Source organism: Dipteris shenzhenensis, chromosome 31, assembly GCF_047967505.1.
Source record: "Dipteris shenzhenensis isolate YYH24624 ecotype China chromosome 31, Dip_SZ_1.0, whole genome shotgun sequence".
NCBI lineage: Eukaryota > Viridiplantae > Streptophyta > Polypodiopsida > Gleicheniales > Dipteridaceae > Dipteris > Dipteris shenzhenensis.
This window is the reverse complement of record NC_141626.1, coordinates 14851376-14863762: the sequence shown is the minus strand read 5'-3', so window position 1 is coordinate 14863762 and position 12387 is coordinate 14851376. Positions and strand designations below refer to the sequence as shown.

At 42.0% G+C, this 12387-nt stretch overlaps 1 protein-coding gene across 3 annotated transcripts in view; it reads right to left on the bottom strand.

Moving 5' to 3' along the window:
- Nucleotides 1-1673: 1673 nt before the first annotated feature.
- Nucleotides 1674-12387, bottom strand: part of LOC147881080 (phosphatidylinositol-3-phosphatase myotubularin-1-like) — a 92975-nt gene continuing 82261 nt past the window's right edge. For all 3 annotated transcript variants that reach the window (XM_087402471.1, XM_087369653.1, XM_087369654.1), the window contains 4 exons: nt 5738-5797; nt 5585-5649; nt 2795-3101; nt 1674-2286 (listed from right to left, as the gene is read on the bottom strand). In XM_087402471.1, the coding sequence (XP_087258597.1) occupies nt 1699-2286; nt 2795-3101; nt 5585-5649; nt 5738-5797 (1020 nt within the window). In that variant the 3' untranslated portion in view covers nt 1674-1698. The remainder of the gene's footprint in view (nt 2287-2794; nt 3102-5584; nt 5650-5737; nt 5798-12387) is intronic.

Genomic DNA, 12387 nt, shown 5'->3' with positions numbered 1-12387 from the left:
AATTCATTCAAGAGACCCAACATCAATCTATTCAACAATGTGAGAAAAGAATCTAGTATTTCATGCTAGAACAAAGCACATGGAAAGAATTACCACTTTTGCGCCATTTGTCATCGAAACTATTGGCCTGATCTACATCAGGATATCCAAAGAGTTTGAGATATGATAATTTGTTATGTTTGAGACCATAATTGATTTTTGAGGAATCAAAGAATTGTATTAAGTGCATGAAGATGGCTCTTCTTGGGATTCCCCATAGATTGGCTTAGCACACTAATTCAATAAGATTTGTGCAGCCTTATAATTGGCAAGTTTGATTCTAGAGTTGCATCAATTCTAAAAGTTTCAATGTCGCCAAGGATTAAGTTATGGATGGCCACTCAAATAGCACACATTGAGCTTCCTCCAAGTGGTTTACTTAGCTTGATGCAATGAGGCTCTCATGATGTTGTAGATGATCATGCACTTATGTTGACAATTGCCTAAAGTTCTATTGAGTTCAAACAATGTGGCCCAAGATGGACAATAGAATATGATTATGAGGATTCTAACCTTCAACACGACTTAATTTTGCAAGTGTTAAGAATGATTTGAATTCTCACTAGTTGAGAGAGAAAGTTGTAATCTCCCAATACTGTTTACGCTCAGTTTCCATAAGAAAATTCAATCCACTAATATAGTAGCAAATCAACAATGGCCACTAGTATCATCATGCTCCTCATACTTTTGATTAATTACGCTACCGTTTATCTTCTCTAAGATTTTTTCCTTGAGAAATGCCCATTGGGGAGAGAGAGATTAAAATGTTGAGGAGGTTTATGTCACGGTTGTGAATGCCCTTCACCCCAAGTGCCAAGAAAAATTCAAAGCAAATACCTCCATATAAATGAATACTTGGGTGTCAGATGTTAGAAAACATTTACAACATGGTGAACACCCACAACGGTGCTTTGATGACATTTATTGGGATGCGACAGTAGCTAGTTCTTTTGCTACATGCAATGGAGTTTATGGTGTCATGTTGAGAATTCAATGGAAACAGTGTTGTCGCAAGTAACTTGTGTATAACATGAGCTTTGTAAATATGGACATGCTTTCCAATGGACAATTTTCATCCATTTCTTTGTTATATCTATGATACAAATGGAAATTTGTACCTCTTTTTTTTTGTATACTGCTTTTTATACTTTTTAAAATACACTAATTTCTTTAGTTTATAAAGGTCATCTATTAATAATAAACATGCATAATTTGATTTGGATGGAGATCCAAGTTATAAATACCAAACAATCGTAGACACATCTCTCCCTCGATGAAACCTCAAACCAACTAAAATCTATAGAGAGGATATAAAAGTTAACATTCAATCACCCCTCGAGCTTTCCAACAATCACGACACCTTTAAGAGTGCTACATTCAAGCCTTTATATGAATTTCAATTTTGTGTTTAGGAGTACAACTATAAGCATAGAAAAGCATAGACCAGTGTCTCCACAGCCCCCCCAACAAAGCACAACTACACAGATCTTTATCCTACGTTTTAAAAATTACCTGCAGACCTTGAAACATAAACCCACTAGAAGTTTTTCAACTAACACGTTAAACAATGTGAGGAGTGAGATAAACTCTAAGAAAACATGAAGCGACATGATAGATCACAAGATACACTAATGGACACACAAAATGTAAGACTCGTGTTTATGTAACACCAAGACCATGTTGTTGAGGAGGTTGGGCACAAGGGTCACGCTCAGTATCTTCTTCTACATTGAAATAGCAATCAAGAATAGATAGATGCTCCAATGCATCAAAATTAGCCCTCAATCCTACAAATGCACTGCCCATGCGGGCACATCCATTTGCAGGCCATTTACACCCTTCCTCAGTTTCCAAATTACAAGTGTCTCCACATGTTCTTCTGAAAAGGCTCGCCGACAAATCTGCCTCTGGTGATATAGACACAGAGACTGCAAGGTCTTCTAATTCAGCCTTGGAAAGCGCATCTGTCACACCACTACAATTATGTTCATTTCTGTCAACCATCTTGGCTCTACGAGATTCATCTTCATCAGAGGAGCTCATGTCAAGGACACTATCCCGATCAGAGAACCGGATTTTACATCCTATTGCTTGCAAGGCACGCTTGATGGCAACGCTCTCTTTCCGAAGACGTGCCGATGATGCAACTGCTGACGTTGCTGCCTGCCTTTCAATACGCAGCTCTTCACTCATCAACTTTAGCCTTGCTGTTAATTCTTTGACCTTCGCTTCAGATTTCTCCTTTGCCTTCAAATTTGGCATGCACATACACACATGGAAATCAATTACTCAATATCCAGCTTTATAAGCTCAGATCCACACTACATTTTCATGTCATTATAGTTTGGTATTCCACCAAAAAAGGAATAAAATCAAAGCGAAATACCTACCAAGCTCTGAGCTGCTTACATATCTTCTGAATTTTAGTTGAGCATTATGACCCTATTGAAATTTTCACCCCTTACTCATGAACAAATTCCCACATCTAAAACGCTTGAAATATCATTAGTGAATCCAAAGCTATTGATCCTTTACCCAGTATTGAATGTCTCACCCTTTTAAGGCTGGGGATTAACTTGAGAAATAAATCCCACATATAAAACACCTGAACTGTCATCTAGTGAATTCAAGGCTACTTATATATTTACCACCATTTGCAAAAGAGAAAAAGAAAAACAAAACAAGGCACAATTACACTCGCAAACATAAAATTAAAATGTTTATTACACAAGGAAAAGCTAGTTGCGCAACTGACCTTTTTTATCCCAGAGAACGACTGTGCCAAAACGCGGCATTGATTTTCCAGCTCACCACCCTGCACCCAACTACTAGGCAGGCTCCCACCAACCTCAGATGGACAAGCCCATCGCAAAAAAAAGTTAGGCCAAAGTGTTGGAGCAAGAGCTGCAGCAGGAGGAAGTACTGCTCCATCTTGGCGTTCCCGGTCATAAAAGATGTTGAAGTGCTCATGTTCCTTTCCTCTTGCAGAACGCTGCTTCTCTAAATAAACCCACATACAGCCACAGGAGTCTACAATTCCAGCTTGTTCTCTCTCTTTTTCACTGCAACATCAAGAATAATTCAGTATTACAAGCCGCTTAATTGTATGAGAGAGGTCTCTGTCCTTAATCCTTTCCTTTGTCCCAGCAGCCCAGAGCACACACAGACTAAAAGAAATAAGAGGGAGGGGGGGGAGGGATGGATGGGAACATCTCAAGATACATGCCACAAAATCACAGTTCACCAACTCGATAGATACAAGGCTAGGTAATATAATAATACAAACTGCCCCATTACATCCGCAAGCGTGCACACACATACAATTGCTCTCACACAAACACATAAATGCTTTTCCTCTCAACACACCAGCACAGTTGAAACTTTGTGATCCCTCTAGACTTAGAAAAACTCTGAACTCTCCTAGAGTCCAACATCCATTTATTGGTCTCAAAGCTCTCCCACAATTCGCAATCTTCAAAACGTGATCTTTCTTGTCCTTGAACACTAACAAAGGAAAACCTACACAACAGAAGTAAAAAGACTTATTTAAGGTAAAAGACTTCAAAGCATCTCTAAAAAGTTGGCTTTTCTTCCAATGAACCTTGCAACAATGAATCATCATTGCCTTCTATTTATAGCTCGATGCATGCCTGTACGTTGAAATTCTCCGTCTCCTCAAAAAAGGAAATGGGAGCTCTTCATGAGAAGTTCTGACAACAAAGCTGTGAGAACACAAGCTCTTGTGGGTCCTCCAAAGAATTTGGACATTTAGTCATTGGAAAATTCTCTATATAGTACATATAGTGACGAATATCTCCAGGAGTACATGTTAAAATAAATTGGCTTTCAAAACTTGAGCTATACCCAGGTTATACTGTAAAATTGGTGCTCTCCGCCCTCATCTAGAGAATGAACGGAGGGAGAGCAGGCAACTGGCTATTAGCTGACCACAAACAGGTCTGAAAATTGACTGTAAACTGGCTGCAAATTTAGCTGCAAACTGACCTGGTAGCTGGCTAAAAACTGAGTTAAAACTGGCCGCAAGTAGGGGAGTTGAGCCCAAAAGCCTCCAAAAGGGGGCAGACGGGCAGTCGTAAGAGCTCCTAGTAGTCAGTGTGACGGCCAAGGAGGCTCAATGAAAAATGCAAGGGAACTCCAAGGCAGGAGGGCAGCTCAATGAAAAATGGGGAACCCCAATGTTAAGGTCTGGGCTGGCATTAAGATATCAGTTTAGTGAACTATGGCTTGGGAGAAACTTTCCTTTTCCTATTTGGCAGGTCGTGGGAGTTTCCTACTTTTTGGTGGGTTGGAAGAGGTTTGATCCTAGCCATGACGAGTGGATGTCTCAGGCCAAGGATAGTCCTAACACTTGATAATTAGTGAGTGGTGCCATGTGTCGGATGTTGGGAGTGCCACATGTCAAAATGTTGGGCATCAAGTGTCTCATGCCATGTGTGGAGTCTCTCTCGTATGCCATATGGCTGTCCCATGCTGCGTGCCACTCATGCCATGCAGCAGTACCATGCCATGTGTGACTCGTCACTCATGCAATGTATCAATCATTCCACGCAACATATGACAAGTCCTTTTGCTGCTTTCAAGTGTTTTAAGCCTTCTTTAAAGTCCCATATATTTTGGAACTACAATTCAAAATTCAATACTAACTAGCTCTAGAGTATTCCTGGACTTAATGTCTGCTGGGTCAGGGTCTTTGTTGCTAGATTCCATATTTAGTAGATTTTGGCCAAGATTAGTATATATTTCTTGCATATCTCGAAAATCTAGGCACTGGGAAAATGTCCCTTTTTTAAAAGTAGTAAGTTTTTACTGAGCTTTTCTTGATTTCATACCAATGTAAAGTCCTCCATGTATTTTATAAACATCATTAATGAAATTCTAACAGACAGCTTTTAAAGAGCAAATTTTGAGCTTGGGTACTGAAAAACCTTTCTATTCTCGATCTTGGGCGGTTCCTTAATCAATAAAAGCTAATTTCAAGGAGAGAAGGTCTTCCTTTTTTAGCATCACCTCCTTAGGATATGCAGGATCCATCAGATCACAATAAACACATTTTTTGAGACAGGTCTTCCTTTTTTAGCATCACCTTCTTAGGATATGCAGGATCCATCCGATCACATTTCTGAGCATCTATGTACAAGACTAGTGCATGTCCACAAATGCTTTGTGCATTCATCCTGAGTACTATTTCTAAGGAGAATACAGGCGTCCATGACTGCAAATCATTATCTAGATCATCCTTTGCAAAAAGAGGGATCTAAACATTGGATCTTGAATGTCTGCAAAACACCACTAAATTTTCACGGTGGGATCGCTTTGCTTGATAAGTACTGGCTATTGGTGTGTATAAAGTTGCTGTTTGTGTATTGTATCAAAATTTGAATCCTTATATACAGCATGAACAGACTCTGCCACCTCATGTAGACAAAAACTCTAAAAAGGTCTAGGAGAAGTATAGTCATGACAAGAAAACTCTTACAATCCAAAACCATACTTCTGCAAAACTGTGCGGGACTTCATATATTACCTGTTACAGAGAAAATTGCCAAACCGACAAGACAATACACAATCCAACACTTCCACAAGAAAGGCCTGCAAAAACACCTTCACAAAATCACTATCATGTTTCTTGAGAGCTAGAGTCATTGGCAGTTGATGTCAAGAGACTGAATTGTTTTACCGATGAAAATTCAAATGCTCGAGGATACAGCCGCAACAGTTGTGCCACACAGTCCACCCACTGCAATATACACAGCAAACATTGTGATGCATATCCAACTGCTGTCTCACTCTTGAAATCTCAAAATAGCCTTCAACGTTGCCTCCATCTAAAATCAATCCTATCCTTACAAAGCATGCATCAGCAATGGAAGTTTCGGTGGGAACTTCTGAAAAAGAGACCAATTTTACGGTAGCTATCCAAAAATTCCTTCTGCGTATAGACTGTCCTCTTTTGTTCAAACACTTGCCTGAAGTCCTTGTGAAATAAGCTTATGTGTGCAAGTATAAATCACATAGTGGTGAATTTCTTTGCATGTAAATTGCATGTAAAGTGAGCCCTCGATGGTCCATGATTGAGTCCCTCTTCATGTATTCAGTTGCAGTGGTATTGGTTCTTGAGTTATGAGCTTTCCATAGTCCTTTTTGCAACATATCTGATTTTAATCATCTTGATGCTTGCAAAGAAAAGAACGCCTTGTTTAAATTGCCTTGATGTCAGATGTCTGTTGTCCTCGCAATTGAAACTTGGACTTTCATACAAGATGACTATAGTTTTTACACGGTTTTAACGTTTCTGGTGTCATGACTCATGACTCATGACCTAGAGATTTTGGTGGTCGACTCTGGACGGAGGATTTTGTTTACTTTTGTTCTTCTAGATGTGCTCCAAATAAACACTTCAAACCATGACAAGCAAAAGTAAGGCAACAGGATCTCTACGAATAAACACGGTCTGTCCCTTAGACTCTTTACATTTTTCCATCAGGTTTTCATAAGGTGGGGTTATATCTCCATGATACGATTCTTAGAGGTCAATACATGTGTTATTGTGTGTATATGTTGTTAAGTTAGTGAATAGTCGGCAGATGGAGCAGATTACCCATGGAGGCAGAGGCGAGGCTTGGAGCCATAGCGCATATGCTAGAGACCTAGAGATAGACGAGAGTCTGGATGGGATTCATTGGCAGATGATCAGAGTTGTGGGCCAATTAGGGAAGGAGTGGCACGTCGATCCTCCTAGCTTCCCAAAGAAGGATAACCAGATGGCACCTCTGGCTTTGGGAAGGTAGGCCCTTGAGGGAGGTCCAGTGGGATCCGAAAGAGTGGTTTTGGCCTTCCTGGATTGGCCTCGCAGATTAGGTGAACGAGGTTCTTTCCTTCCCTATACCACTCGGATTGGCAGGAGGCTTCAGATGGACTCCTTGACTTGGAACCCTTCGAGGGAGAGGCATGGGGTAGCCTAGAGGGTGCCCCAGGAGGTCGGTTCCAGGTTTGGACGTGTCTATGGTCCAGTTTGCGGCAGAGGAAGATCTCCTACTTCTGGCCGGCCGCCCACAAAGGCTTGCCCATAGGCCCATGGTTGGAGCAGTGTCACTGTTGTTCTTCTGGATTTTTGAAACAATCCCTCAATGCCTCTGAAGCTGTCGTAGCGCAGCGAGGATCTAGATGGGAGTCCTTAGGATTATGACCTGCATGCAGAGCATTCAGAGAGACAACACTTGGGGGATGGTGGCCTGGTTGATTGAGGGAGGTCACGTGTTCCAGATTGATGAGGTCTCTCCAGCTTACTGGATACAGAGTCAGAGCATTTAGAGGATAGAGCTCCATGAGGCAGTCCCTCCTGATATCCCAAATCCTTATTCCCCTCTAGAGGATAGCCTGTGGGAGGTAGTAGCCAATATCATGGCGTGGAACATTTGGGTTGCTCGCTGTAGTCTGGTGATGGGTGAGCATCTGGTTACACCCTCAGCTACCCTGGTTGCCATCTGGCAAGATATCATCTACACCCGATGTCATCTAAACCCTGCGCTCCACCTAGGAGCGGGGGACCCCGGGCTCTAGGACGCCTATCGCGATGCGCGCACAGTTTTGCAAGGCTTGGCCTACAGCTCCCTAGGCAGTGAGCTGGGTTTCTTTGGAACAGGTTGGGTTTTCTTCTTTTAGCCTTTATCCCGGTTTTTCCCATACTCAACACCTTCGGGGCTGTTGTTTTGTATGAAAGTTTTTCAAGCATTAATAGAAGGTTCCTTTCTTTGGGGGGGGAAAAAAAGTTAGTGAATAGTGCAGCTGATAATATTTTATCTAGGCCCAGGCAAAGGGATGGCCTTTAGTGATACGTGGTCAATTAAAATGAAAGGGCAAGTAGCCAACCATGATGTCATTGTGTTGTTTGACTCTACGTGAATGCATAATGTAATTAACTCCAAGCTCATGAAGAGGCTGAATTTGAATACGAGTCCATCTCATTACGCGTATACATTAAAACTAGCAAATGGAAGTTCTGAAGTATGAGACCAAAGGGTCACCCAGTTAGAGCTTTGTATTTAGGACCATGTGGAGAAGCTGGACTTTGAATTGACTAGGCTTGCTCACGCAAATATAACCCTGGGAAAGGCATAGCATTCTAAGAAGAATCCAATCATTAATTGGAAGAAGCACATTTATCAATTCAAGATGATAGATGTGCAATACATTCTACGAGGTGAACAAGATTTACCTCAAGGATAAATGGCCAAGTTCGCTAGTTAGATCGCAGCAGTTCTCTGATTGTTCAGGGATGAGTTGCAATATGGGTTACTTGTATAGCAGAAGATTCAACTTATCTTGGGACCAAAATCTATAAATAGGCCTTCCTATAGATTAAGCTTTGTTGAAGAAACCGAGCTGCGAAGGCATCTAGAAGAATACCTCAAGTTGGGATAGATTCAACATAGTTTCTCACCTTTCATATCGTCAGTGATATTGAAAAAGAAAAACGAAGATAAATTTCATCTCTGTATAGATTAGAAACGATTAAACAATATCATACTAAATATGTGACATGTTGTTTCTCGTGTCAAGTAAGTAAGGCACACCTAGCCTTTTGCAAGCCTTGGAGATAACATCAATCAGATGAGAGATCATATCCATGGACTTTATGAAGGTGAGGGAGTGAGTGAGAGCAAGAGAGATTGAGAGAGCAGGAAGCTGAAGACGTAGTTGCAATAGAATAGAGTGTGTGAGTACAAACTCAAAGTGAGAAGGATAAGGTTTTGTCCTAGTGACAAAACCTTAGTAGTCACTAACCATAGTTAGTGAACTAACTGCAGTTAGGGGGAAAAACCTCTTAAAGAGGGAAAAGTGCCCCTAACTAGCTTATTATATTACATTGGTCACTGCCGAATTATATCTATAATTCTAACACCCCCCTGCAGTACCAATGTCATGTACAAGGCTGATCAATCACCAAACGGATATAAGTTCAGGGCACTGCGAAATGCCTCAAACTTCTCACGTGGTAGCGCTTTGGTGAAAATATATGCAACGTTGTCATGTTGGGAATATGCTTACAATAATACGGTGCACACATCCACAGGTAAAGCACCTTTTGAAATAGTGGAAGGTGCTAGGAAGATACCTCCCATTTTGCATACAAAAGCGAAAATCTTCGAAGCTGATCGTTTTGTGGAAAGCCTTGAAGAGGCTTACAAGAAGATCAAATATGCCTTGCAAAGAAGTCAAGACAAGCAGAAAAGAGCAGCAGATAAGCACCGCAGGGAATTGGTATTCACAGAAGGTGATTGGGTTTTGCTGCGTTTTCAAAAGGCAAGGCTGAAAAATAAGAAAGGCAAGGAAAGGTTGTACACAAAGCTGAACATGCGTTACTATGGTCCTTTCCAGGTTTCTAAAAAGATAAACGAAGTAGCTTACAGGCTGAAGTTGCCTCCGCATTGGAAGATACATAATGCCTTTCATGTGAGCTTATTAAAGCAATATCATGGAGATATTCCCGAGGATGTACCTGATGAGGTGCAGCCTGAAGTGGAAGAACAGGATGAACTTCTGGTCCCAAAGCAGATTCTGGCACACAGAGATAGAAAGCTCAAGGGTAAAGTTATCCGTCGTTACTTGGTAAAATTTCAAAATTACCCATCACTTGATGCGAAATGGATGGAGGAAGGTGAACTGGCAGATTCACCTGGGATATTGCAGCTTTACCTTGATGCTTTCCAATTAGAGCCCCGACTGCGGTCCGGGCTCCTACAGGTAGTTCAGCAGAGCGAGCGTCTGGAGCATTACCTGATGTTCGAGAGGGGGGTAGCACCTCCACTCCCTCAGTACAGACGGGCTCACTGTGATTTCATGAGGTCGCTTGATGACACTGTATGTTTCATCCGAGATACTGAGCTGACAGTATTTCCGCTGTGAGACTTCATGATATTGATGTATCTTGACTATTGATCGCCGAGGATCACATAGATTTTGAGCAATATATATGGATGGATGCATGCCTCTCCTAGCCATATTTTCACTGTCTCTGTATACTATAGCTGCGGCTTTCTTGTATACTCTTTTATGCTATATTTCATGCTCGCTCCTGTGTTTTGGGGCAGCAAACTGTGGTTTGCTGTTTCAAGAGAGGGGTATGTCACGGGGGCGTGAAATTCTAGGTACTTTAATGTACTACAAGACCGTGACAACTTTGGTTTTAAAAGTCCAAGCGTGGGCTTAATAATGTGTAATTAAACGCAGCATGGTGCCTAGCACATAAGCGTAATTAATCCCTAGGCCCAAAGGCATTCCAAGGAATTAAAAGAGTGGTTGTTGGGAAATGATGACGTGGCATTTTTAATGGGCCCCCTAGAGGGCAATGTACCTTCAGTGGCCCCCCTAGAATTCCAGGTGGCTCTCATGCCTTCTACATGCTCCTTTGCCATTCCTGGACCTTCCTGGGCCTTCTAAACTTCACATGTGTGGTTTTCTCTCTCATCTTTGTTGAGATTTTGGACTGGTTTTTCAGCCTCCTCCAGCTGAATTCCGTTTTTCTTCATAACTCCTCACCCGTTTGGATTCCTCGACTTCCGTTTGGCCCGATGGCTTCCCCTCTGCCTCCCCTTCGTAGTGATATGCTTTTCCCTCCGTGCGTTTGGTAGAACGGGCAGAGCTGAGCACTTCTTTTGTTGGACGAATTTGCAAAAGTGGCTTTTTCTGGACCTTTTTGCTTCTACCGCCTCCTGGGCCTCTCCTCTTGCAAAGCTACAGCTTTCTGTTGAATTTCGAGTGGTTCGACGTGCTGGTTGACTGGTTTTTCTCAGTTTTGGAGGACTTTCCGGCGATGAAACTTCTCCAAAACCTTCTCAATGCATTCCTCTCTGAAGCACGCTTCTTTTGAGCCCAAGAACTCCCACTTCTTCGCGACAGAAGTGCTTCTTTTCGCATTTTTCAGTGGAATTCTTGCTGGTCGGCTCTTGTAAATGCTCTTTCTTCATGCCTTTGCACTCCTCTTTGGCTGAGAATGCAATTGGGCATTGGCTACTATGTCCTCTTGGCGATTGAGGACTTGGTTCGAGTCTTCAGGGCTTGGTGAGTTGTGATTTTGCTACTGCAATTTCTTTTTGCCATAAGCTATTGGTTGGCCTCGTGTGCCGCCTCTTTCTTGGCTCACAGGTGCCCAGGCAGTGCTACATGAGTCATTCCTTGGTTGGGTACTTTGCTGATTTTATTTTGGAGCTTTGAAAAGCTTTGTGAATGCCATCTGGAAACCACTCAAAGAGAGTGCAGCTGGGGTGCAGTAGTGTGATTGCATCTGGACAGCCAATGGAATTGCACTCGGAAAAGAGAATGCCTTTGGGTTGAGCCTATGGGTTAAGTGCACTTATGTGATGGTGTTATATGCTTGAAAGCCTTGCGAAGGCTTAGTGAATTGGGGCTGCGTGCTCAGTTGCAGGGAAGGTCTCCCAGATGCAACTTGTAATCATTTCACTGTGAAATATAAAGAAATACCGAAAGGGGCGCCACGGTGTTTGGGGCCAACCGGGTGCACTTGTCTATGTCTGTTGAGCAGGGGCATTCTAGCCTCCATCCCTTTTTCAGTGGTTTTGTTTGTGAACAAATGGGTAAATGCCAAATGGTGATCATGCAATGGTTAATGGTTGTGATATATGCTTTGTGAGCTGTAAATAAGTGCTGAAGTGATTAAAGGTTTAGTTCCACTGCCCTCTGAGTGATTAGAGGCCGGTTTCATAGCCTTATTTTCCCATGTTGGTAGACATGGAAAATTTATGCTCACCAAGCACCACACTAGTAAAAATGGAAAGGATTTTCCAATAGCAGTAAACAACTTGGATGAATACACTTGGATGAATATTTTACAAGTTTCCATTTCTTAAGACTGTTTGATCTAGTCTTAGCTTGGATGACGAGAATTCATTAAAAAAATTCTTAAGTGCTAGCCGTAATCATGCCCATTACCTCTTTTGTTTTGATAGGGATGAGTACGAAGCCTGGTGTTTATGTACATGCTTTTGTGTTTATGGGTGTGTGGTTATATTAGCATGTCTAAGAGAAATTGTTGTATGATGGCCTGCATCCAAATCATGACACTTGTGGGGATGGCACAGTAACAATGCTCTACTGCGCATCGACTATTGATCTTTGACCTTGTGGTCGAAAACAACATTGTGAGTTCCTAGATACACCATTTGATCCTCTCCCGAACTTTTGGCCAGGGTACATATTGTTTATATCGTGACAGCTGTTCCAATGTACAAGGCTAATTCTGTGAACCCCCCCCCCCCCCCCCCCAAAAAAAAAAGGAAAAAGTACAGCAATACAAGGACTTGGCTGTCG